Below are 25841 nucleotides of genomic sequence, written 5' to 3' on the forward strand. Positions count from 1 at the left end.
CCCCCCCCCCAAAAGCATCAGGTTGTGTCATTGGCTTTTAATATTGTAAATATACTAAATTCAAACCTGATTGGAATTTTTTTTGGGGGGAGGGTATAATTTAAATTGATTGATCTACTTCAAATGTTTTTGTCTCCAGGCAACCAGCTACCCTAGGGTGCTGGATCACATGTTACATTGTATCATATTCAGAACATGTGCTAGCTTTTAACTCTCTAAATGTACAGTACACCCACATCTTCATGGCATTTGTAAATTAATTAGTTTGGATTTGTCAGTGAGTAAACTGTGAACTAGCTCTAGTTGGAGTGCAAAAATATTGACTTGTGCTATCTATTCTGTTAAAATTAGATAGGTCACAACATTTTGTTTCAAAATACACTGAGGATAATGTCTGTTTCTGCAAAAGGTGAAATCACCTAGTCCTTGTAATTGGCATCCCTAATGTTAAAAACCCAGATATAGTAACTAATAGTGGTTTGAAATTGAGCAACACTGCTTTTTAGTTTCCTCCCGTAATTTGCAAATGTAAACAAACAGCTGCATTACAAAGAAACCTAAGTGTAGATATTTCATGAGTCTCAAGGTAAGTATTAAGTGGACATGTTATGAATTGTAATGATTTGTAAAATAAATTGAAAGCTATTGCAAAAAGCATTGAGGATTTGATTTCTCTTCTACTTCTTGTTTGCTATCAAGGTTCTGTAATGTGCCTTTATATTTTGATAAAAGTTCTGTAAAAATATCTTGTAGTATTACATGTCACTGTTTATAACTACAGCTGTTGGGTGATTATTTGCTGAATGAATAATGTGATATTCTTGTCATTCTCCAGATGACATTAATGTTGCTGCGATAATTGGTGGTGTTCTTGTTGTAGTTCTTGTTTTACTATTTATAACCATCGTCATCAGGCTTGCATATAAACGAGGATACTTCACAAGTAAGTAAGCGTTGCCTCTTTTAAGAATTATAGTAACCATCTTTAGAGGAAGCGTCTCGTTCCAGCAGTCATTTGAAGGATTCTTATTGCTATAATGTGATATTTAATCTAATGTAAAGAACCACTGAAAAATAGAGAGAGCTAGTTAGACTTTTAATCTAATAGCATGTATGTTGAAATCTTCTGTAACCAGCAGCAGGCTAATTAGAGGTCATATGATTAATGCCATATTCTTACAAATGTTATGTTTCTTGTATGGTGTTACTGTATTAAAGCATCTTGAATGCAGACAAGCATGCCTTAGTAGTCAGTGATTGTCCATCTAGAAAGGCCACCTTTGTGTACACCATTCTAAAATAGTGCAAGATTAAAGATAATATAAGTATGCATATATTAGATTTACATTCAATTTACTTGTAATCAAATGCTTACTGTATTGACTCTGATCAGTCCTGTTAAATACAGTTTTCCTCTTTTTCCCCACCAGAGAAACAATCTGAAAAGGGGTAAGTTACTTATTCTTTGAATGTATTTTTAAACTCGTAATAGCTTTATACCTAAATATAGTTTAGGCTTATCATCTAAGGGTAAAGTGCAGCAATGTGTTGGCAATAGTTTCAATCATATTGATACAACACAGGCCATCATTTAGCCTATCATGCTTGTACAAGTATTCTGAAAGCTCTCTCCTGCTTGTTTCCCGAACCTTGCTGATTACCTCCCTTTTGAGTATTTCTTCAGTTTGTTTTAAAAATCTCATTCACTTCAACTTTGAACTAATAGGCAATTCAGGGAAATGACTGTGACAATGATAATGACTATATAACTAGTTCTGTAAAGGGAATGTCAGTTACCCAGAATTCACCATAGTACAGGCTATGATTTTCAACTTCACAATGTAATTAATAATTGTTTTCTCAATTAGAACATGACAGCGCAGTACAGGCCCTTTGGCCTTCAATGTTGCACTGACCTGTGGAATCAATCAGAAGCCCATCTACCAACACTGTTCCATTCTTGTCCATTTGTCAATCCAATGACCATTTAAATGCCCTTTAAGTTGGCGAGTCTACTATTGTTGCAGGCAGCGCGTTCCATGCCTCTACTAACAAATAAGGAAACTACCTCTGACATCTGTCCTATATCTAGCACCCCTCAATTTAAAGCTGTGTGCCCTCGTGCTAGCCATCACCATCTGAGGAAAAGGCTGTCACTGTCCACCCTACCTAATGCTCTGATTATCTTGCATGTCTCTATTAAGTCACCTCTCAACCTTTTTCTCTCTAATGAAAATAGCCTCAAGTCCCTCAGTCTTTCCTTGTAAGACCTTCCCTCCGTACCAGGCAACATCTGAGTAAATCTCCTCTAAATCCTTTCCAAAGTTTCCATGTCCTTCCTATAATGCGGTGACCAGAACTTTAGCAATACTCCAAATGTGGCTGCAACATAATCTCATGGTTCCGAAGCACAATCTTCCTACCAATAAAAGTTAACACATTGTATGCCTTCTTAACAACCCTATCACCCTGGGCAGCAACTTTCAATGATCAATGTACTTAGACACTGAGACCTCTCTGCTCATCTACACTACCAAGAATCTTCCCATTAGCCTAGTACTCTGCACTCCTGTTACTCCTTCCAAAGTGAATCACCTCTCACTTTTCCGCATTAAAGTCCATTTGCCACCTCTCAGCCCAGCTCTGCAGCTTATCTATGTCTCTCTGTAACCTACAACAGTCTTCATCACTATCCACAACTCTACTGACCTTCGTGTCATCTGCAAATTTACTCACCCACCCTGCTATGCCTTCATCCAGGTCATTTATATAAATCACATACAACAGTGGATCCAAAACAGATCCTTGCGGTACCCCACTAGTAACTGAACTCCATGATCATCATTTCCTATGAACTACCACCCTCTGTCTTCTTTCAGCTAGCCAATCTCTGATGCAAACCATTAAATCACCCTCAAGCCCATGCCTCTCTATTTTGTGCAATAGCCTAGTGTGGGGAGCCTCATCAAACACCTTACTGAAATCCATATAGACCACAGCAACTGCTTTACCCTCATCCACCAGTTTGGTCACCTTCTCAAAGAACTCTAAGGTTTGTGAGGCACGACCTACTCATCACAGAACAGTGTTGACTATCCCTAACCAACTTATTTCTTTCTAGATGATTATAAATCCTATCTCTTATAACCCTTTCCAACACTTTGCCCACAACCGAAGTAAGGCCCACGGGTCTATAATTACCAGGGTTGTCTACTCCCCTCCTTGAACAAGCGAACAACATTTGCTATCCTCTGGTCTTCTGGCAGTATTCCTGTAGGCGATGACATTAAAGATCAAAGCCAAAGGCTCGGCAATCTCCTCCATGGCTTCCCAGAGAGGATAAATCCCATCTGGACCAGGGGTCTTAGCAATTTTGGAAAGTGTAAAAATAGACAACTCCTCCTTATGCACCTCAATCTTATCTAGTCTAGTAGCCAGTATCTCCGTATTCTCCTTGACCACGTTGTCTTTTTCTAGTGTGAATACTGACAAAAAGTATTCCTTTAGCGCTTCCCCATCTCCTCTGACTCCATGCACAACTTCCCACTACTATGCTTGATTGCCCCTAATCTTATTCTAGTCATTTATTCCTGATATAGCTATAGAAAGCCTTAGGGTTTTTCTTGATCCTATCCACTTCTCATGTCCCCTCCTGGTTCTTCTTAGCTCTCTCTCTCTTTAGGTCTTCTCTGGCTAACTTGTAACTCTCAAGTGCCCTAACTGAGCCTTCTCATTTCATCCTAACAACATAAGCTTTTTCCTTCCTCTTGACAAGAGATTGAACTTCCTTAATAAACCACAGCTTCCGTGCTCAACAACTTCTTCCCTGTCTGACAGGTATGTACTTATCAAGGACCCACAGTTAGCTGGTCCTTGAATAAGCACCACATTTCAATTGTGCTTATCTTCTGCAGTTTCCTTCCTCATCCTTTATATCCTAAATCTTGCCTAATCGCATCATAATTGCCTTTTCCCCTAGCTGTGATTCTCTTGCCTTGTGGTATATACCTATCCCTTTCCATCACTAAACGTAACTGAATTGCGGTCACTATCAAGTGCTCACCAACTCCAAATCGAACACCTGGCCAGGTTCATTCCCAGTACCGAATGTAACATGGCCTCGTCCCTGGTTGACCTGTCTACATATTGTCAGGAAACCCTCCTACACACATTAGACAAAATTTAACTTTCCAAATATTGACTGGGAATATTATAGTTCAAGTACTTTAGATGGGTCAAAGTCCCCCATAACAACTACCCTGTCTCAGTTGCTCCTATTGAGGATCATCTTTGCTATCCTGTCTCGACATCTCTGGAACTATTCAGAGGCCGATAGAAAACTCCCAACAGGGTAACCTCTTCTGTTTCTAATCTCAGCCTATACTACCTCAGTAGATGAGTACTGAAATGTCCTTTCTGCAAGCGTATTACTGTCCTTGACTAACAATGCCACACCACCCCTCTTTTACCATCTTCTCTGTTCTTACTGAAACATCTAAATCCCAGACCCTACAGTAACCATTCCTGTCCCTGCTGCCCACCTTATTCCGGATGCTCCCGGTGTTGAAGTAGACATGTTTCAAATCAACTAGTTGCTTGCTGGTGCCTTCTGCAATCTTAGTTATGACTTCATTACTCTCATCCTCCCATCTACTCAAACTACAACTTCGGTTCCCATCCCTTTGCTGAATTAATCTTAAACCCGCCCGAAGAGCATTAGCAAATGTCCTTTCGGGATATTGGTATCCCTCTGGTTCAGGTGAAGAAGGTTTTGTTTGTAGATGTCCAACCTATCCCAAAAAGACCCCCAATTATCCAGGAATCCACCCTCCTGCACCATCTTTGGAACTGCATGTTCAATCTCTCTCTCAAAAATGTGTTGCTGGAAAAGTGCAGCAGGTCAGGCATCATCCAAGGAGCAGGAGAATCGACGTTTCAGCCATAAGCCCTTCATGAATGAGGAGGGTGTGCCAAGCAGGCTAAGATAAAAGGTGGGGAGGGGTGCTGTGAATGCAATAGGTGGAAGGAGGTTAAGGTGAGGGGGATGGGGGCGGAGAGGTCGGGAAGAAGATTGCAGGTCAAGAAGGTGGGGTTGAGTCAGAGGGTGGGGGGGGAGGGGAAATGAAGCTGGAGAAATCTGCATTCATCCCTTGTGGTTGGAGGGTTGCTAGGCGGAAGATGAGGCGCTCTTCCTCCAGGCGTCGTGTTGCTATGGTCTGGCGATGGAGGACTCCAAGGACTTGCATGTTCTTGATGGAGTGAGAGGGGGAGTTGAAGTGTTGAGCCACGGGGTGGTTGGGTTGGTTGGTGCAGGTGTCCCAGAGGTGTTCTCTGAAACATTCCGCAAGGAGGTGACCTATCTCCCCAATCAGGTGCAGCGGATGCAGTAAATGATGTGGGTGGAGGTGCAGGTGAACTTGTGACGGATATGGAAGGATCCCTTGGGGCCTAGGAGGGAGGGGAGGGTGCAAGTTTTTCATTTCTTGTGGTTGCAGGGGAAGGTGCCGGGAGTGGAGGTTGGGTTGGAGGGGGGGTGTGGACCTGACAAGGGAGTCGCGGAGGGAGTGGTCTTTCCGGAACACTGATAGGGGAGGGAGGGAAATATATCCCTGGTGAGGGGGGGTCTGTTTGGAGGTGGCGGAAATGACAAAGGATGATACGATATATCTGGAGGTTGGTGGTGTGGTAGGTGAGGACCAGTAGGGTTCTGTCCTGGTGGCGATTGGAGGGGTGGGGTTCAAGGGAGGAGGAGCGAGAAGTGGAGGAGATGCGGTGGAGAGCATAGTCAACCACGTCTGAGGGGAAATTGTGGTCTTTGAAGAAGGAGGCCATCTTGGTGGTTCGGTATTTGAATTGGTCCTCCTGGGAGCAGAGGCGAAGGAATTGGGAATATGGGATGGCGTTTTTACAGGGGGGGGAAGGCTGGGAGGAGGTGTAATCTAGGTAGCTGTGGGAGTTGGTCGGTTTATAGTAAAAGTCCGTGTTGAGTCGGTCGCCCGAGATAGAAATGGAGGGGTCTAGGAAGGGGAGGGAGGAGTCTGAGACGGTCCAGGTAAATTTGAGGTCGGGGTGGAAGGTGTTGGTAAAGTGGATGAACTGTTCACCCTCCTTGTGGGAGCACGAGGTAGTGCTGATACAGTCATCAATGTAGTGGAGGTAAAGGTGGGGGGTGGTGCCAGTGTAGCTGCGGAAGGTGGACTGTTCCACATATCTGACTAAGAGGCAGGCATAGCTGGGGCCCATGGCTACTCCTTTGGTTTGGAGGAAGTGGGAGGATTGGAAAGAGAAGTTGTTCAGAGTGAGGACCAGTTCAGTCACTCGAAGGAGGGTGTCAGTGGAAGGGTACTGGTTGGGTCGGTGGGAAAGGAAGAAGTGGAGAGCTTTGAGGCCTTCGTGATGGGGGATGGAGGTGTATAGGGACTGGATGTTCATGGTGAAGATAAGGCATTGGGGGTCGGGGAAGTGAAAATCATGGAGGAGGTAGAGGGTGTGGGTGGTGTCTCGAACATAGGTGCAGAGATCTTGGACTTAAGGGGACAGGACCATGCCGAAGTATGCAGAGATGAGTTCGGTGGGGCAGGAGCAGGCTGAGATAATGGGTCGGCTGGGGCAGTCAGGTTTGTGGATTTTGGGCAGGAGGTAGAAACTGGCGGTGTGGGGTTGTGGGACTATGAGGTTGGAGGTGGTGGATGGGAGATCCCCTGAGGTGATGAGGTTATGGATGGTCTGGAAGATGATGGTTTGGTGGTGGGAGGTGGGGTCATGGTCGAGGGGGCAGTAGGAGGAGGTGTCCGCGAGCTGACATTTAGCCTCAACAATGTAAAGATCCTCTCTCTCTCTCTCCCTATTCTTCGCTTCACTAGCATGTGGCACGGGCAACAAACCAGAGGTGATAACTGTTTGTTCTAGCTCTAAGCTTCCATCCTACCTCCCTGAATTTCTGCTTTAAAGCCCCATCTCTCTTCCTGCCTATGTCATTGGTGCCAATGTGGACCATACTTGGGGCTGCTCCCCCTCCCCTGCAAGGATGTCAAAAAGACTATTAAAGACATCATGACCCCTGACACCTGGGAGGCAGTGCACCAAACCTGAGTCGCTCTTGTTTCCACTGAATGTCCTATCTGTCGTCCTACCTATGAAGTCCCCAATGACTAATGCTGTGCTCGTTCTCCCTTCCCTTCTGAGCAATAGGGACAGACTCTAACAAAGACCTGCTTTGTTTAACCCTGATAAGTCGTTTCTCTTCCCCCCAACAGTATCCAAAACAGTGCATTTGTTATTGAGGGGAACGGCCACAGGGGATCCCAGCACTCCCTGCTGGTTCTCGTTCCATCCCCTGATGGTAACCCATCTACCTCCTTTTACCTGAGGTGTGACTACCTCCCTGTAACTCTTCAATTACCCCTTCTGCCATCTGAATGATCGGAAGTTCATCCAGCTCCAGTTCCCTGTGCGGTTTTCGAGGTGCTGGGGTTGGATGCACTTCCCACAGATACAGTCAGCAGGGATACTACTGGTGACCCTTACCTCCCACATTCTGCAGGGGGAATATTCAACAGCCGTAACCTCCATTCCCACTATTCTAAGTTCCCAAACAGATTACTGAAAAACAAAAAAAACCCAGTCACCTTACCAATTGGGGCACAGAACCTTTTTTTTTGGGTTAGAGGAGGACAACTGGTGGGTGACACTACCTGAGTAGTGTTTTGGGTAAAGCAACCAGCCAAATATAAAGCCTCCATTACCCAGCAGTCCCATGTCTGCTTCTGCTCAGTGTGTACTCCGCCTGTACACTGGTAAACCTTTATATCTTTTGACATTTACCTTCCCCTCGGGCCTCTGGTCCTCACTGTCACTCCTCCCACTCGAACTGTCGCTGAGAAAATTAGTGAATTGGTTTCCAGCATTATTAGAATTTACTAGCAGGTTAGTTTCAAACCATGTGTAATATGTATGTCTTATAACTCTCACCTGAAAATCATAAAGACTTCATAACATGGGAGGAGATGGCATAGTGGCACTGTTATTGAACGAGTGATCCAGAGATCCAGGTCATTTTTCTGGGGATGTGGGTTTGAATCTCATTGTGGCAGATGACCACAATGGTGACCATGAAACCATTTGTTGTTGTGTTATAAAACCCATTATGCTCAGGTCTGTTGGGATGGAAAGTCTGCCATTCTCATGTAGTCTGGCCTACATGTGACTCCAGAACCATTGCAATTTTCTGTTTATTCAGAAAATAGACCAAACAGTAATATCAAAACTAAAAGGAATGTAACCAGATAGACTACCTGCTAATACTCAAGGCATTAGAAATAAGATAACACAGAATCCATGTAAAGACTTCCTTAATGGCTGAATACTTGTCAGAATAGGAATGGTTGTTCCAGACTAGTCAACCTACAGCCTGACATTATCTATAAAGCATGATTCCATGTTCTGTGATTTTGATTGTGTCATACAATCTAGAGAATTGCATTGTAGCAAACCACCAAGGCTGCAGCGATAATACCCTCTAAATCTAATTTTTGCCACCCAGAAGGACAAGAGCAGTAGCCACATGAATACACACTCAAGAACATATTCTGACTTGGAACTATACCATAGTCATTTCAGTATCATTAGTTCAAAATCCAGAACTCTATCCTGAACAAGTGTACTTGCCACACATGGACTACAGTGGTTCAAGGGAGTAGTTCACTCGTAATGCTGAACTAGCCAGCAATGCGCACATCTTGCTAATTATTTCTTTTTAAATGATCCCAGTACATACTGGAGAAATGTCCCTGGATTTTAAATGTACCTCTATTTAAAATATTGTTATCATGAAATTTTGGATGAAATACAAGGGAAATTGCATAGTTAATCTACAGCACAGAATATGACATTTCATCCATCACATCCACACCAGTCAAAAACAACCATCTAATAAAGTCATAGAGATGTACAGCATGGAAACAGACCCTTCAGTCCAACCCATCCACGCCGACCAGATATCCCAACCCAATCTAGTCCTACCTACCAGCATCCAGCCCATATGCATCTTAAATGTTGCAATTGTACCAGCCTCCACCACTTCCTCTGGCAGCTCATTCAATACATGTACCACACTGTGTGGAAAAAGTTGCCTCTTACGGCTCTTTTATATCTTTCCCCTCTCACACTAAACCTATGCCTTCTAGTTCTGGGCTCCCCAACCAAAGAGAAAACACGGTCAATTTATGCTATCCATTCCCTCATGATTTTGTAAATCTCTATAAAGGTCACCCATCAACCTCTGACACTCCAGGGAAAACAGCCCCAGCCCGTTCAGCCTCCCCCTATACCTCCAACCCTGGCAACATCCTTGTAAATCTTTTCTGAACCCTTTCAAGTTTCACAACATCTTTCCAATAGGAAGGGGAACAGAAATTCACGTAGTATTCCAACAATGGCCTAACCAATGTCCTGTACAGCCACAACATGACCTCACCTCCTGTACTCAATACTCTAACTGATAAAGGAAACCATACCAAACTCCTCCTCCACTAGCCCACCCCTCCCCCAAGTCCCTCTTCCCTACACTTTCCTTATTCCTGAAGAAGGGCTGATGCCCAAAACATCAATTCTCCTGTTCCTTGGATGCTGCCTGACCTGCTGTGCTTTTCCAGCAACACATTTTCAACTCTGATCTCCAGCATCTGGAGTCCTCACTTTCTCCTCCTTCACGATCCTATCTACCTGCAACTCCACTTTCAAGGAGCTATGAACCTGCACTCCAAGGTCTCTCTGTTCAGCAACACTCCCTAGGACCTTACCATTAAGTGTATAAGTCCTGCTAAGATTTGCTTTCCCAAAATGCAGCATCTCGCATTTATCTGAATTAAACTCCATCTGGTCCAGATCCTGTTGTAATCTGAGGTAACCTTCTTTGCTTTCCACTACACCTCCAATTTTGGTATCATCTACAAATTTACTAACTGTACTTATGCTCACATCCAAATCATTTATGTAAATGACAAAAAGTCGAGGACCTAGCACCGATCCTTGTGGCACTCCACTGGTCACAGGCCTTCAGTCTGAAAAACAACCCTCCACCACCACCCTCTGCTAGTTCTGTATCCAAATGGCTAGTTCTTCCTGTACTCCATGAGATCTAACCTTGCTAATCAGTCTCCCTTAGCGAATGCCTTACTGAACTCCATACAGATCACATCTACCACTCTGCCCTAATTAATCCTCTTTGTTGTTACTTCAAAAAACTCAATCACGTTTGTGAGGCATTATTTCCTATGCACAAAGCCATGTTGACTATCCCTAATCAGTCCTTGACTTTCCAAATACATGTAAAATCATGTCCCTCAGGATTCCTTCCAGGCTCACCAGTCTATAGTTCCCTGGCTTGTCCTTACCACCTTTCTTAAACAGTGGCACCACGTTAGCCAACCTCCAGTCTTCCGGCACCTCACCTGTGACTATTGATGACACAAATATCTCCGCAAGAGGCCCAGCAATCACTTCTCTAGCTTCCCACAGAGTTCAAGGGTACACCTGATCAGGTTTTGGGGATTTATCCACCTTTTATGCATTTCAAGACACCATCTATTTCCCTACAGTATGTATCTTCCATATCCTTTTCCACAGTAAATACTGATGCAAAATACTAGTTTAGTATCTCCCCCATTTTCTGCGGCTCCAGACAAAGGATCTTTGAGGGGCTCTATTCTCTCCCTAGTTTGCAAAAAAACCTTTGGATTCTCCTTCTATTTGCCAAAGCTATCTCGTGTCACCTTTTCTGCCCTCTTGATTTCCCTCTTAAGTACACTCCTACTGCCTTTATACTCTAAGGATTCACTCGATCTAGCCTGTCTATATCTTACATATGCTTCCTTTTTCTTAAGCAAACCCTCAATTTCTTTGGTCACTCGGCGTTCTCTATACCTACCAGCCTTTCATTTCACCCTGACACGAATATACTTTCTCTGGATTCTCGTTCTCATTTCTGAAGGTTCCCCATTTTCCAGCCGTCTGTTTGCCTGCGAACATCTGCCTCCAATGAGCTTTGAAAGTTCTTGCCTAAATACTGTCAAAATTGGCCTTTGTCCAATTTAGAACTTCAACTTTTAGATCTGGTCTATTCCTTTTCCATCACTATTTTAAAACGAATAGAATTATGGCAGCTGGCCCCAAAGTTCTCCCCCCCCTGACACCTCAGTCACCTGTCGTGCCTTATTTCCCAAGAGTAGGTCAGGTTTTGCACCTTCTCTAGTAGATACATCCTCATACTGAATCAGAAAATTGTCTTGTAGTCCCAGTCTATGTTTGGAAAGTTAAAATCCCCTACCATAACAATCCTATTATTTTTACAGATAGCTGAGATCTCCTTACAAGTTTGTTTCTCAACTTCCCTCTGACTATTAGAGGGTCTATAGTACAATCCCAACAAGGTCATCATTCCTTTCTTATTTCTCAGTTCCACCCAAATAATTTCCCTGGATGTATTTCCTTCAGCACAACTGTAATGCTATCCCTTATCAAAAATGCCACTCCCCCTCCTCTCTTGCCTCCCTGTAGCATTTGTATCCTGGAACATTAAGCTGTCAGCCCTGCCCATCCCAGAGTCATGTTTCTGTAATTGCAATGATATCCCAGTCCCATGTTCCTAACCATGCCCTGAGCTCATCTGCCAGTATATTAGTCCCCTTCCAATTTAGGTAAAATCTGACCTCCTTGTACAGGTCATTTCTACCCCAAAAGAGATACCAATGATCCAAAAATGTGAATCCTTCTCCCGTACACCAGCTCCTCAGCCATGTTCTATCCTCCTATTCCTACCCTCACTAGCTTGTGGCACAGGGAATATTCCACATATTACTACTCTAGAGGACCTCCTTTTTAAATTCTTGCCTAAGTCTCTGTAATAACCCTTTCCCTTCCTATGTCGTTGGTTCCAATGTGGACAATGACCTCTTGCTGGCCCATCTCCCCCATGAGAACATTCTGCACCCTTTCTGAGACATCCTTGATCCTGGCACCAGGGAAGCAACACACCATTCTGATTTCTTGCTGCAGAAACATCTGTCTGTACCTCAGACTAGACAATCCCCTAACACAATTTATCTCTTGGAACCTGATGTACCCCTCGTTACATTAGAGCCAGTCTCAATATCAGAAACTTGGATTCTCAGGGGAACATAGCACAATCAGCCATCACCCTCTACATTTTCCAAAACAGCATACTTGTTTGAAATGAGTATAGCCACAGAACACACCTGCACTAGGTGCCTACCTTTCTTGGAGTTAGCCCACCTCTGTGACTATATCTGAGACCATTCCCACACCTTCCTGTAATTGCCATCCATCACATACTGTTGCTGTTGCAAATTCCTCATTGCTTCTGTCTCTCCAACCAATCCATTCGATCTGATATGATCCACAGTAACTCTGAAACGCTCTTTTAACCTCCCCCCATCTAAGTACATATCATTGCAAAAGGCCATTTTTGCTCCTTCACAATGTACAGACCGAGAAAATAAGTCTTATTCCTCTACAAAACACTACCCCAGGTTAGATTAATAGTTATGGCTTATGTGTCTTGATTAAACTTAAAAGTAAAACTCAAAAAACATATAATCAAGAACCCATTCTACTCACTACTGTAGACTTTTTGTAGGCCACTTAAAACAATCAACTTATCTAAAGCTGTGCTGTGAACTTCACCCAAACAGTTCTTCCAAGATCAGTTGTGAATTTCACTATTAATTTTCCCATACGCACTCAGTGTCTAATCTCATTTTCCAGCGCATCTAAATACTGCTTAAATATCATAAGGGTCTCTGCGTCTATACTAATAGACAGTGAGTTCCAGATTCCCACCAACCTCTAGGTGAAAAGGTTTTCCCTCACATCTCGCAACTGACTGTGTGGAGTTTGCACATTCTCCTCATGTCTGCGTGGGTTTCCTCCGGGTGCTCCAGTTTCCTCCCACAGTCCAAAAATGTGCAGGTCAGGTGAATTGGCCATGGTAAATTGCCCGTAGTGTTAGGGGTAAACGTAGGGGTCTGGGTGGGTTGTGCTTTGGCGGGTCGGTGTGGACTTGTTGGGCTGAAGTGCCTGTTTCCACACTGTAAGTAATCTAATCTCCTCTATAAATCTTCTGCCCCTGGTTATTGATCTCTCAATCCAGGGGTAATGTTTCTTCCTGTGTACTTGTGCACTTATTATTTTATACATCTCAATTATGTCCTGTCTCAATCTCTTCTGCTCCAACAAAAACAAAATCAATTTGTCCAATCTTTCCTGAAAGCTTAAAAGTCTCCAGCCCAGGCAACATCCTGGTAATTCTCGGCCTCCTCTTCAGTTCTATCACATCCTTCCTGTAATGTGGATCCCAAACCATACACAAGACAACCAACCAACATTTTATATACTTCTTACATAACCTCTCTGCTAACCCTCAATGAATAAAGGCAAGTATACATTTATTAAATTTACAATGCTTAGCTTAAAAAAAAGGTTGTGTTTTAATAATTACCGGGACTTAGTAATGCAACCATACAAAATCAAGCATTTTAAATTTCAGTTACCAGGCCTCTTCAAAAGCAGATGATGTTGACTATGTCAGATCAAATCCTGTGGACAATGAGGTAAGATTTCATCAATGCAAATTTGCTCTAACATGATTGACAAATCTGAGGTGCTGTTTCTAAAGTGCAAACTGTTAATACATGGATTGGCTGTAAAGCAGTTACAGTGCCAACACTTGAAGCATTTTTGCTAAAGCTCAACCTTTCTATAATGTGGAGTTGCCCAAGAATGCAAACATCACATTAGAGAAAAATTGACTGTACATGAATATGAAACAGTTAAAGGCTGTTGGCAGACAAGGGGTTGATGTACTGAGGCAAAGTCATCATTTTAGATATTTGAAAAGGGCATATTTGGAATCTTAATCCTGAAGTTCTACTGATAATAGATCCGCTGGTGTGCTTGTTTCATGAAACATGTTTAAGAGTTCACTGATCTGAACTCCATAAAATGAAGTGAGATTCAGGTCTATGGAAATTTCTTTGCACACTAGGTGACTGATTTTTGTATACACTATGTAACTTCCCCCTTTCCTCCATTATAGGGAGATTTCCGACACAAATCATCCTTTGTTATCTAAAATGGGAGAAGACCAGAGAACTGAAGACAACAGACACACTTTATAAAGTAACTTAAACCAATAGTGAATTTAAATATTTATGTATGGGTCACAAATCTATAAAAGGTTAATATCCAGAGACTTGTAACAATATGACTTTTTGCCAAAGCTGTTGACCACTATTTGCTGCCACTACATTTTTTTAAAATTTAATTTACATTTTTGATATCAAAAGTTTGTCTTGGTGCTGGTAACAAGGTTCCCTAATTATCTGCTGTTGTAATATAAGGCTAAAGCCCCAGTATCAGATTCTGAAAAAAAATATATACATGAAAGGCCAAGAAGCAGTAAACTTTTTCAGTTATATCACAATTCAAATAATACTCAAATCATTGTTTTGAGATTGTATTTTCCTGTACTTAGTTCAAGGTTTTGATCTAGAAAATGGATTTGAAAATCAGAATTGCCTGTGAATAATATGTTGATGAGTACTTTTTTTTTGAGAAATCTCTCCAGATCCTGTATTCATTTGAAATCAAAGTTTATTTAATGGAAACTTGTGCAGAAAGTGTAAAAGTATTCAAAATAGTGTTAGTTCATTAAACCAGAGCTCTGCATTAACAAGCAAACTACTAAGAAATTACTCAAGGTAAAAATAGGCGATCATCAGTTAAACTATTTCAAAGATTGAGGTTTTCAATACTCTCTTCTTAGTATTGAAATGTTAAGCAACAAAATTACTTGATGGCTTTTCTTACAACACAGACAAAGTTTTAAAAAAAAACTATTAAATAAACTTTGAAGAAGGGATACTTAAATAGTATTGAAAAATGCCAACGTTTAAATCAATTTTTTTCAGCAGACCTGCAAATTCAAATGAATGAGTAGAACGGTAAACAAAACTTTTTTACAACTGAGGAACATGGTGAAGTTTTGCACTTGTAACATTCCAACCTGACCCCAAAAAAACAGTTCAGGCCAGTATTTATTTCATCAGGTATTTTTACTATTTAACCACTTGATTAGTAGCAAACGTTTTCAGTTTTGGAGACACAATCAAAGAGATGATCTTTCGCTATTCTTTGAATTTAAAGTTTGTCTCAGTTACTCTTAACTCAAAGACTTAAAGCTTGTTAGACTCAAATGATCAAATTAAATACACCTTTGAACTTCTGCAGTTCAAACAACTATAAACGATCAATCAAAAGAACAGTTTGAATTTTACAAAATAGGAATAAGGGTTGCTCCCAAAAAAAGCACTCTTTGCTATATAATACAAACTAAGCATTAAAAAGCAAGTCCTACACTTATATAGCACCTTGACAACCAAGTGTCATCTTTTATTGGGTAGGAAGTCGATGGGCAGTTAAGATTCCATACAAAAAAGTGAGATAAACCAAGTAATTATTTTGCAGTATGAGGGGATTGATACATTTGTCATGGTGAGGAGACCTTGTTTTTCTATGAAAACTGTCACAGGATCTTCAATATTTACCTGGATCGGTAGACAGCCTTGATTCAACCGAACCTCTTAGTGCAGCATACTCGCACTATCAAAGTGCCAGTTTAGATTCTGAGACAGCACCTCTTTGCTTACTCAAGTCTTTAACACGCGCACAGTATTAATGATAAAACAAAATGGATCTGGTTGTGTCAGAGTCCACTGATTTGCATTTTATAATTTAATATTTCTAAATGTTCTTACTTTTACAAAAATAGTATCAATAAACATTTCAAAACCTTGATTCCTAACTTGCACACTTTTTTTTTGTAAAATGGTAGTGATGTGTATATTTTAGATGCATTTGTACTACAGCTATACTTGAGTAAAGTTTATCTCTTTTGGGGGCTAGAGATCATTAAATGAAACTTTTGAAGAATTCAAATCTATTGTGGCATGCTTAATTCACTTCACTGAAGCTTGAAAGTACAGATGTTGAACTTTATTCCAACTTAAAGGCAGCCCCAAACCGGTTTTATTTTGTCCAGTCCTCATAGTAAATCTATGATAGGCTCTGTGCATGTGTAGATTATATACCAACAGTCCACCCTCAAGAAGTTGCTTCAGTTTGTTCATTTTTTAAAGAAATCATGCAGCCCAATGATTTTCATAAATGTGAAACCATCCTCAATTCTCAGTTCAATTTTGATGTATCCAAAAAGGAAACATGCTATTCCTTCCAAAGGTTTGTTCAATTAATTTATAGTATAAAGGGAGCAGAGTAATCCTGGACACTTTGTATATATCAATATTGATAACTCTGGCTTTAATCTATACTATAGGTTGTATTAGAAATGAATATCATACTAGTTAAACACTTCTGTATGGAATCTAATGTAAAATTTGAAGTGATTAGAAATATAGGAACTGTTTTTGTGGATTTCATAATCTAGAGAAAACGTACTAATTTTGTCTGACCTAACCTAATATGATTTGGTTGTTTCAGAAGACAGGAATTGCATTTTATAGTTCAATACTGTGTGATTTTCAGATATTGAAAAGAAAAAAAATCACTGAACATTAAGTGTTTCCTTACTTTTGGTTATTGCACTGGAGTTAGTATATTTTGTTAAAAATGTTTTATATTCTGTAATGCTGAGCTATGTGTTCTTATTAACAAGTTGACAAACTTTTGAGGAATAAATGTCACTTTTGGATTGTAATCTTACTGGATTATCTTTAATAGATATTTTGTACACTATTCCAGCATACAGCTTCATTACACAATTATATATTAAATAGAATCATGAAGAGATAATGTTTGTATATTAGCATTTATATATTGTGGGTAGAATATTCATTAATCCACAAAAAATGGCATTGGACCTTATTTTGAATGGAAAGCTTGGCATGTAGGATTTATGCACAAGTATAATTTCTGCATTTTATTTTCAGAGTGAAGTTGACTTGTGAACCCTTTGATCTATCTGCTGGAGTGGTACTAACTAACATTTTAAAATACCTTCTCTGCACCCCTGGTTTTTACAGCCAGTTGTAAATGGAGAAAACTACATGCTTGTAAACAGCAAAAGAATCAGGCACTTTAAATACATAAACTTGCTGGAACTAAATTCAAGTAAATTCAGATAGTCAATCGCTAAATGTCCAAGTTTTTTGAAGTAAAATGAAATTTCCCCAAAACACTATAGTTCCTTGATACCAAGTACATTTGTATCAAAACAGGGTTTAAATCTCAGATTCTGGGTTTCTCTGAGTATTATGAAGAAATAAACAAGTATTGACATTAGTTTTAAAATTTTTAATATTCCTACATTTTCACTACCGTCATAGCTGTAATTAATTTAACTGCATATTCTATTTAAATGTGAAACACTGACAATTCAAATGATGCAACTCAACAGCAAGTCTTAAAACTTTGGTTTGACTTAATTCATTTCTACAGCTGTGTTTGAAGTACCAGATGTTTGACAACAAGTTTTAATTCGGTTTTTAATGTAGCTTTGCGTAACCTCAGGGATGTAAATAATCCTTCAGTCAAATATCTATTTGAAACAGCACTGATTTATCAAGCTACTACTTCAATCCTACTGCTGGGATTTTGCTGAATTTTTGTAGCTTCAGTAGTTTTCACCATATTGCTGAAAGGGTGGCAAGTTTACGAGAGCCATTTACAACTCCATTCAAAACTATTATCCAAACTGAAATTGAAATTTTCTTTGCTACTATACAGATTCTAACTAACCTTCATAAAATTTCTCTCGAACACTATTCTTTTATATATGATTGAGCATTACTTGCATAAATTATTCAGTTATGTAGGCAGAGCTTCAGATCCCAGCTGCTTACTCTGCAGTCTACCTACCTGTACTTATTAAAAGGTTGCTGGGTAGTGAACAATAAAATTTCCACTTCTTTTCAATTATCTTAAGTAAACCACTAAGTAGTATTTACTTTACTTAACGACCTAGTAATTATGCTGAACATCCTTTGGGTCCCAAGAGAAAAAAAAGTTTGATAGTTATTAAACTGAAGCACGAGTTCAACAGTAAATCTGAAACCAACAAAATAACGAGTTCCAACCTTTAGTACACAGCACCACCATGTGGTGCAATTAGGTAATTCAAATATTTGTCAGTTCTTCACTGTTCTTGCTGTTTTCAAAAAGAATTTGTATACACACAATCATTTTTAAAAGGTGCAAAACTGTGGCATTGTAAATCTCAATGAGAATAAAGGATTGTTTAAACCACCAATCTGTATAAATCTTAATGTACAGAAACTCCTCAGAGGCATCCCAGTACATAGACATAATCATACATTGAAAAAGCAAATATTACATTTACAATATTAATTACATAATTAAAGTTAAAGTCACTCAGCGTTTTGCCTTGTTTATTTAGCATAAAATTTGTTGTATATTGATTATTTTGTCACCATCTCTTGTTCATTGTTTTTCAGAATGTGACAACCATATGACATATGAAGTGAATTTGTAATAGAACAGATTCATTAGATTGCTTGAACCCATTTTTAAAACTAACTTCCAGTTTTACACACTCTCACATGGGGCTTCCTAAAGCAGACTGTAGTAATCTTTGGAGGAGTCAAAGCAGGACCTGTACAGAAGTTCTGTTAAGACGTTTCAATACCCCAAAGGTGGTATTAACCTGCTAGGAAAACAAGTTTTTGTATTTCAGCTTAATTTGGATTCACCAGAAGAATAGTAATATTAAGTATGCAGCTTTTAGTGGCTTGTTAGAATTGTAACTTTTCATTAGGTTGAGAAGTAACTAGGGAATCTTGTTAATTACTTTTACAATGTTTTCAGTTCTCTATATTTTGGGAAAAGGTGTTTAAGAAATGAACTAAAGGTGTCCACTGAAATGTCTTTAGCTTGAAGTAATTCTTTGAGCTTGTTCTCTAAGTATACAAAATTCTCAAAAGTATACAACTGCACAATATAGATTTCTTTAATTTGAAGGCCTGAGGGGGTATTTCTTCTGTGATCTTGTTCTGCCTTGGATTTGATTTGTGTTCCTGGTAGCTGGTGACTTCACATTCCACTGACGGGGATGAGGAACTCTGGGGGAACAGATACATAATATAAAAAGTGTATGAACCAAAGACTTACAAAAAGTCAGTTTTTTAAAAAAAAAAGTTGTGACAATTTGTCTTGTAAATTCTTTGTAAATATTATTCTTTAGCAGATTTAATCACTGATCTATTTGAAAGGATCATGAGTGATTATGGACAAACAAGGTTTTCTTGTTTTTCTTTCATCCTGAGAAGACCAGAATATACCCCTTAAGAAACATTCAATGTTTTACCCCTTTAATATACAGAATATTTTTGGCATTAGCTGAAAACTGGGGGATCAGAAAGGGTATAAATTGGTAGAAATTCTTAAAATAGATTTCTAGGGTAAGTCAAGAAATGTTAGAGATGCAGTCTGTTTTGTTAACTGTACTTGCAAATTAATTACCATGAAGTAATGACAGCATTAAATTAATGGCAAAGTTTAAGTGCCAGAGAAACTGACAAAGTAATAAATAGTCACATTAAATGTTTGTAGTCAGTTTAGTTCTTTCAGCTTGTCTTGTCATTAGCTTCCAGATTTTGTTTAATCTCATCAAACCTTCTGTTGCTGCAGTGTTTGCATGTAAATGTGCATTTATGTGTAACTCTGAACGGGCAGATAGTGAAACATGCCATGTTAACAGCAAGGGAATAAGTTATCTAGAAGTGCTTTGCCTTCAAATGACACTAAGGCTTTTAATTGTTCACCTTTGAAAAAACCTTCAGAGTCCGATTTCTTATGTATATTATACAGGGGACTTGGATGTGAGCAAGGTACAGTTAGTAAGTAAGTTTGCAGATGACACCAAAATTGGAGGTGTAGTGGACAGCAAAGGGGGTTACCTCAGATTACAACAGGATCTGGACCAGGTGGGCCAATGGACTGAAGTGGCAGATGGAGTTTAATTCAGATAAATGCGAGGTGCAGCATTTTGGGAAAGCAAATCTTAGCAGGACTTATACACTTAATGATAAGATCCTAGGGAGTGTTGCTGAACAAAGAGACGTTGGAGTGCAGGCGCAGGTAGATAGGATAGTAAAGGCAGCGTTTGGTATGCTTTCCTTTATTGGTCAGAGTATTGAGTCATGTTGCGGCTGTACAGGACATTGGTTAGGCCACTGTTGGAATATTGTGTGCAATTCTCGTCTCCTCCCTATCAGAAAGATGATGTTGTGAAACTTTAAAGGGTTCAGAAAAGATTTGCAAGGATGTTGCCATGGTTGGAGGACCTGAGCTACAGGGGCTGTTTTCCCTGGAGTGTTGAAGGCTGAGGGGTGACCTTATAGAGGTTTACAAAACTATGAGAGGCATGAATAGACAAAGCCTTTTCCCTGGGGTCAGGGAGTCCAGAACTCGAGGGCATAGGTTTAGGGTGAGAGGGGAAAGATATAAAAAGTTGCCCCTTAGGTCTCTTCATGCAGAGGGTGGTACGTGTATGGAATGAGCTGCCACAGGATGTGGTGGGCTGGTACAATTGCAACATTTAAGAGGCATTTGGATGGGTATATGAATAGGAAGGGTTTGGAGGGATATGGGCCGGGTGCTGGCAGGTGGGACTAGATTGGGTTGGGATATCTGGTTGGCATGGATGGGTTGGACGAAGGATCTGTTTCCATGCTGTACATCTCTATGACTATCAATGGCTGAATACTGCATTCTAGTATTTAGTTACTTACGGTTTATCTGGAGACATTAGACACAGCATGCTTTTCTGCTCCTCCTGTGCATGTTCCTCATCTGTTGTATTTAAAAAAGGCCAATCGCTTATTTCTCAGTTAGATAGCAATATCATAAAATAATGCAATTACAGTTTAAATCTTCACAGTCATATTTAGTTATTCCAGAGATTCATTGCACATGTGCACTCAAGAACATTTAACTGACTAGTTCTCAATAAAATTAAGAATTTTCCTGTTAATATATAGTTTTAAAAATCAGGTGTTACAGAAGAGTGTTTACAGCATTATTCCTTTATCTAAGGCCAATTTCCAGTTAATTAAAAAAAACTCTACTTCTAAAATAGGACTTTCAAATTTGAAAATTCTGAAGTATTCAGAATTCATTAATGATTTTTTTTGGAAAAATATTTTTCACAGCTCCTACTATTTAAGTTATCATATAAGCCACAGAACCTGCTATTTATCATGATTTTATATAAAGTGGCCAGGCAACAAAGTACATCCAAAACCCTTGGGGCCAGCTGGTTTTTGGAATTCGGAATTTTTGGGTTTTGGAATAAGTGACAAGTTTAATGGTGAAATTTTTAAAAAATCTTACTGAATTGCAGATGCGCCTATGAGTACTATGAGCTCTGAAACAGAATTGATGCCCCAACATCACATCTGAGTGACATAGTTAACCCGACTCCACACCCACTTGACCTGTTCGTTATGGAGGAATAAAGACTTTGGATTTCAGATAAAGGACCTGTATAACAAATCTGAAAAGTCTCTATCCAAATTACAAACAAATTTATTTTAAACCATAGTTATTCCTTCTAATGTTTTATTTCCAATCTCAATGCATGTATTCAGTTTAACTTGTCTCGTTCCAGATATCAAGGGCCAAATGTTACAAACAGCAAAGTGATGGCACTACTTGCTGACCTCAGAAGGTTGCCCACCAAGACCTAGTGAGTGCAGTGGCATGAATTTCACTTTACTAATAGTTTCATTCTGCCACCATTGACCTAGATATGCAAAATAACGATGGGTATAAGAGGTAGTGGCTGAAATTGCTTTCCCAAAAAGAAGAGAATTTAATATTCCATCTAGGGCTGAAGAGCTGTTCATTGGTGTACCATTAAGAACCCAAATACACCACTAACTATACTCAAACAGTAAATTTAATCACTTGCAAAAATTTTGATATTTGGTCGCAAAATCTTCAGCTTTTCAGATTACCTTAGCTCATTTTTGTCGTTACCAATACTCCCAGTCGTGAATCTCTGCCACACTTGTTCTTCTCTCGTTCAAATCAGAAAATTTACTACAAAACTGCTAGATTCAGAATCTTGACAAATAATGAGGTGTAGTTGGCATCTCAAAAGACCCAGCATGGGCTATTACCCATGAAAAAATGTCAACCTTCTACATGAATATATGGTGATTCAATAAGGTGCCATTCTTTTTCCCAAAGGAGACTAATACTTGAAAGTGGAGTTCATGTCACTCGAGAGCTCCAAGACTTAAATCATAACTGGAAGAATAGGAATCTCAAACAACAATGTTGAAATTATGAGAGCAACCTCTGCTATCTACATGTAGTTAGGACAATAGTGACAGCCTAGACTTTGTGGTTGGAACAACCACAGAACTATCAGCAATCTTTATTAGAGATTTTGTAAAAGGCTAATGCGCAGCTGAAAAATATTCCAGAAGGCTAAAATGTTTACATGTCCCTCTAGCTGGCTGACACTGAAACGAACAACAAATATTTTGCAGAAGTAGAATCCTATATTAAATATACAAATTACAAAAAAGGGAGGTACAAAAAAAAACTGCTTGATATTTTAGTTGCAAGTTAAAATGCAACAGGCACACTGCAAACTCACATTTTTCAGACGGCGTTTGTGTCATACTGATGTAACTGACTCCTGCAGCAAAGGTCACATTATCAATTGTTCCTGAAAGAAAATGGACTAATTAGTTACTAAAGAAGCATACTTATTACTGGTATACAGTTGTACTATTTTAATTTGATACTAGATTTTCTTTGGAAACTGAGCATATTTTTGACTGAGTATAGAACAGATTATAAGGCTGTTTATGCATTGATGCCAAACCTAACAGGATTGCAAATAAGGTTTTATTCCATACTGAACTCTCAGATCTTATATCTAGTTCCCCAAATGAATTGTATTATCCAGCCAACTTTGTCATCTTTCCGAAAAATGATTGATCCTACATCAGTTCAAATGTGTTGACAATCCATTTTCATCCCCAACCCAATTATCATAACAAGAATTAGCAGATTATTTGGACATTCTAGAATTTAGTTGTGGGGAAAGAAATAAAGGATAAAGTAGAAAATGGCAATTGGAAGATTTAGACTGTGCACAGTACTTAAGTCTTTTAAATATTGATTTCTAAATAGTTCCAAGTGAGACGTGGTGACAAGGATGTGAATCTATTGAGATTCACAGCACCACCTACTGGTAAAAAAACGAATTAGGCACTGAGCAAAATCAAAATTTTTTTGCAGAAATTTTAAATCAGACAAGGTTTGAAATCAGTGTTGCTCATAGCATTACAATGAACCCCTCCAGAGGATAGCAAGGCAGCAGAATTGTTGTACTTTCCTAATGAAGTGCTAAAGTATTGTACTAACTCTGCCATGGATTCTGAAGCTTATATGAGAGGAAATGTTCAAAGGACAACAGGGAAGTTCTCATGGCCCATCTAAAATCCATCCCTCACTCACAGTAAAATTATATGGTCATTTATCTCTCTGCTGCTTATGAAACCTCAGCTTCCTAGCCTCAAAAGGTCTTTCAGATGTCCTGGGTTATGAAAGTTATTTTTCCATAACAGAGTTAATGTTTTTAAATATCACAATTTTAATTAGATATGAATTAAAATTCAGTAAACCAATTAATTCAATTTGTACTTTGTGTATTTTACAAAATTCCTTCTCAATCTAGGTAGATTGCCATAATCTGATTGTTGCTGCATTTTCTATGATTAATGGGTAAAACACTAATTTCTACAGATTCTTCCAATGTCATCAATATTGCTGCAACTAAGAGGTCTGATTTTTCTTTCAGCTATTGAACTTGGAAGAGAATTTTCCCAACAAATTCAACTCATCCGCAAGTAGATAACTCAAACCCAATTAGTGTGTTCTATCGCACAGTTCCTTCTTGTGTAGTATTTTTACAGCAATATGTAAGTCAATATTTAATTGACATTAATAGTACATAGTACATAGCACTTCTGCAAACTCAATGTTCAGTGTTTCATTTGAAATGCACAAATAATTCATTCTGGCAACTGTACATTTCAAAATCATAATTCAGTACTGAATTGTTGGAGGAGGCACAAATCAAGTTTCAGTTTCAGTACAAGTATGGATCTGGCTGGGATATTGGGTAGATGCCTGAATAGTATGATCACCAGGACACTATCAGAATGCCAATCACCAAAAGTGGCACTACTCTACTGCAGAGAAAGTTGGAGGTGAAGGTTATTAGATATTTTCAGGGCAGAGATAAATTCTGGCCTAACAAGGGTTATTGGGTTAGGGGGGAAAGTGTAGAGAGGCCACAGTTCACCATTTATTGAATTGCAAGCAGGTTAGTGCAGTCAAATGACCTGCTCTTGTTCCCAATTTATACAGGACTGTAACTACACTTACGATCAGGAGTACTGACAGCTCGTTCAACCACAGATGAATTAGCAGACAAAGCTGATCTTGTACGCTGTCCTGAGCCCTGGAATGAAACTTCGCAAAGAGAATATTAGTTAAACAAATGTGAAGAGTGTTCGTTTTAACATTAAAGCCTAAACATTTAGCTACAATATTCAAGTTTATGTACCCTCACTGAATGCTTGGCATTACATAAGGTAAACGTTTGTCCAAGTAAAATAACAAAAAAAAGCCAACAGATTTCCATAAATCTTATTAATAGTCTAAATTTAATGAAATTACAGCACTGAATGGCAATAGCAATTTACAAGTGAGGAAAATCCCACAAGGCCAACACCACTGTGCCAGCTCCCTGCAAGGGCAATCTAAAACAATTCGCACTCTGCTGTCTCCCCATAAACATCAAAGATTTGTCCAATCTATTCCTGAAAAATATAGTGTGCTCTACTCACTTATTGTCCTCGGCAAAACACTTCATACCGTACCAACCTTGAGCATGAAGAAATTAGAAATTGAATTCCAATTTCTTAATGAATTTCAATCTGATGACTCCTGAGCAGTAACACAGCAAATCCCCTTCCCTCCCTAACCAAAACTAAAGTCTGAGGTAAAGAAATCAACTCTGCTGTCTCTATTGGTATCTAAAAGAGCAACTAATTTTTGTTGCGAAGATTGGACTTGGGCTCTTTCTAGTCAGTTATCCACAGTATCACCTGGAGGTGCATTCATTCGCTATCATGGCAGTCTATAATCTCATAGGCCTGTGGCTTCATTAAATAATCTTGAGCACAAAGGATACAGAAATGCCATCTTAACAGATTGTAAAATAAGCAGTTTTTAAAATAATACTAAAAACTGTACTCATAGGATATAAGTTTTAGGCATTTGAAATTCCCTGTTTCATAACTAAAACTACAGTTAGGAAAACTGAATATTTTTGAAAAAGGATTCATCATCACACATCAGAAATTTAATTAAATTAACATAAGTGCCATCACTAAAAACTGTCCTACCAACAGAACTGTCACGTCCAACAGCCAGTCTTTGTTCTATGTTACTGTTTCCGATGGAAGATGATGGAATCCACCCAGAGCTGCTTTTGCGTTTTTTCTTATCTAATTCTGCTGCCTTCCTTGCAGAATTCAGAATAGCCACTGAACTCAGTGACACCGATCTGTAATGCACAGACGTACATAGTTTCCGTTTTTTTATATGTATAGCCCAGGCTGTATTTTAGTTCATTCTCAGTTTGATAGCGAATAAAATTTTATTCAAGTTAGTAAAACTTTGGTGAAGCTGCAACTGAC

General features: G+C 39.3%; 2 protein-coding genes across 3 annotated transcripts in view; one reads left to right on the forward strand and one right to left on the reverse strand.

The window, feature by feature from the left end:
- The window catches only part of jam3b (junctional adhesion molecule 3b), a 78829-nt gene extending 62037 nt beyond the window's left edge, over nt 1–16792 (forward strand). For both annotated transcript variants that reach the window (XM_072593178.1, XM_072593179.1), the window contains exons 7-10: nt 836–943; nt 1431–1449; nt 13565–13628; nt 14114–16792. In XM_072593178.1, coding sequence (XP_072449279.1) covers nt 836–943; nt 1431–1449; nt 13565–13628; nt 14114–14149 — 227 coding nt within the window. In that variant the 3' untranslated portion in view covers nt 14150–16792. The remainder of the gene's footprint in view (nt 1–835; nt 944–1430; nt 1450–13564; nt 13629–14113) is intronic.
- The window catches only part of ncapd3 (non-SMC condensin II complex, subunit D3), an 81593-nt gene continuing 71136 nt past the window's right edge, over nt 15385–25841 (reverse strand). The window contains exons 31-35 of the mRNA XM_072593177.1: nt 25548–25708; nt 24523–24609; nt 22721–22792; nt 20844–20904; nt 15385–19172 (exon numbers count right to left, since the gene is read on the reverse strand). Of these exons, the coding sequence (XP_072449278.1) occupies nt 19061–19172; nt 20844–20904; nt 22721–22792; nt 24523–24609; nt 25548–25708 (493 nt within the window). The 3' untranslated portion in view covers nt 15385–19060. The remainder of the gene's footprint in view (nt 19173–20843; nt 20905–22720; nt 22793–24522; nt 24610–25547; nt 25709–25841) is intronic.

Source organism: Chiloscyllium punctatum, chromosome 23, assembly GCF_047496795.1.
Source record: "Chiloscyllium punctatum isolate Juve2018m chromosome 23, sChiPun1.3, whole genome shotgun sequence".
Lineage (NCBI taxonomy): Eukaryota > Metazoa > Chordata > Chondrichthyes > Orectolobiformes > Hemiscylliidae > Chiloscyllium > Chiloscyllium punctatum.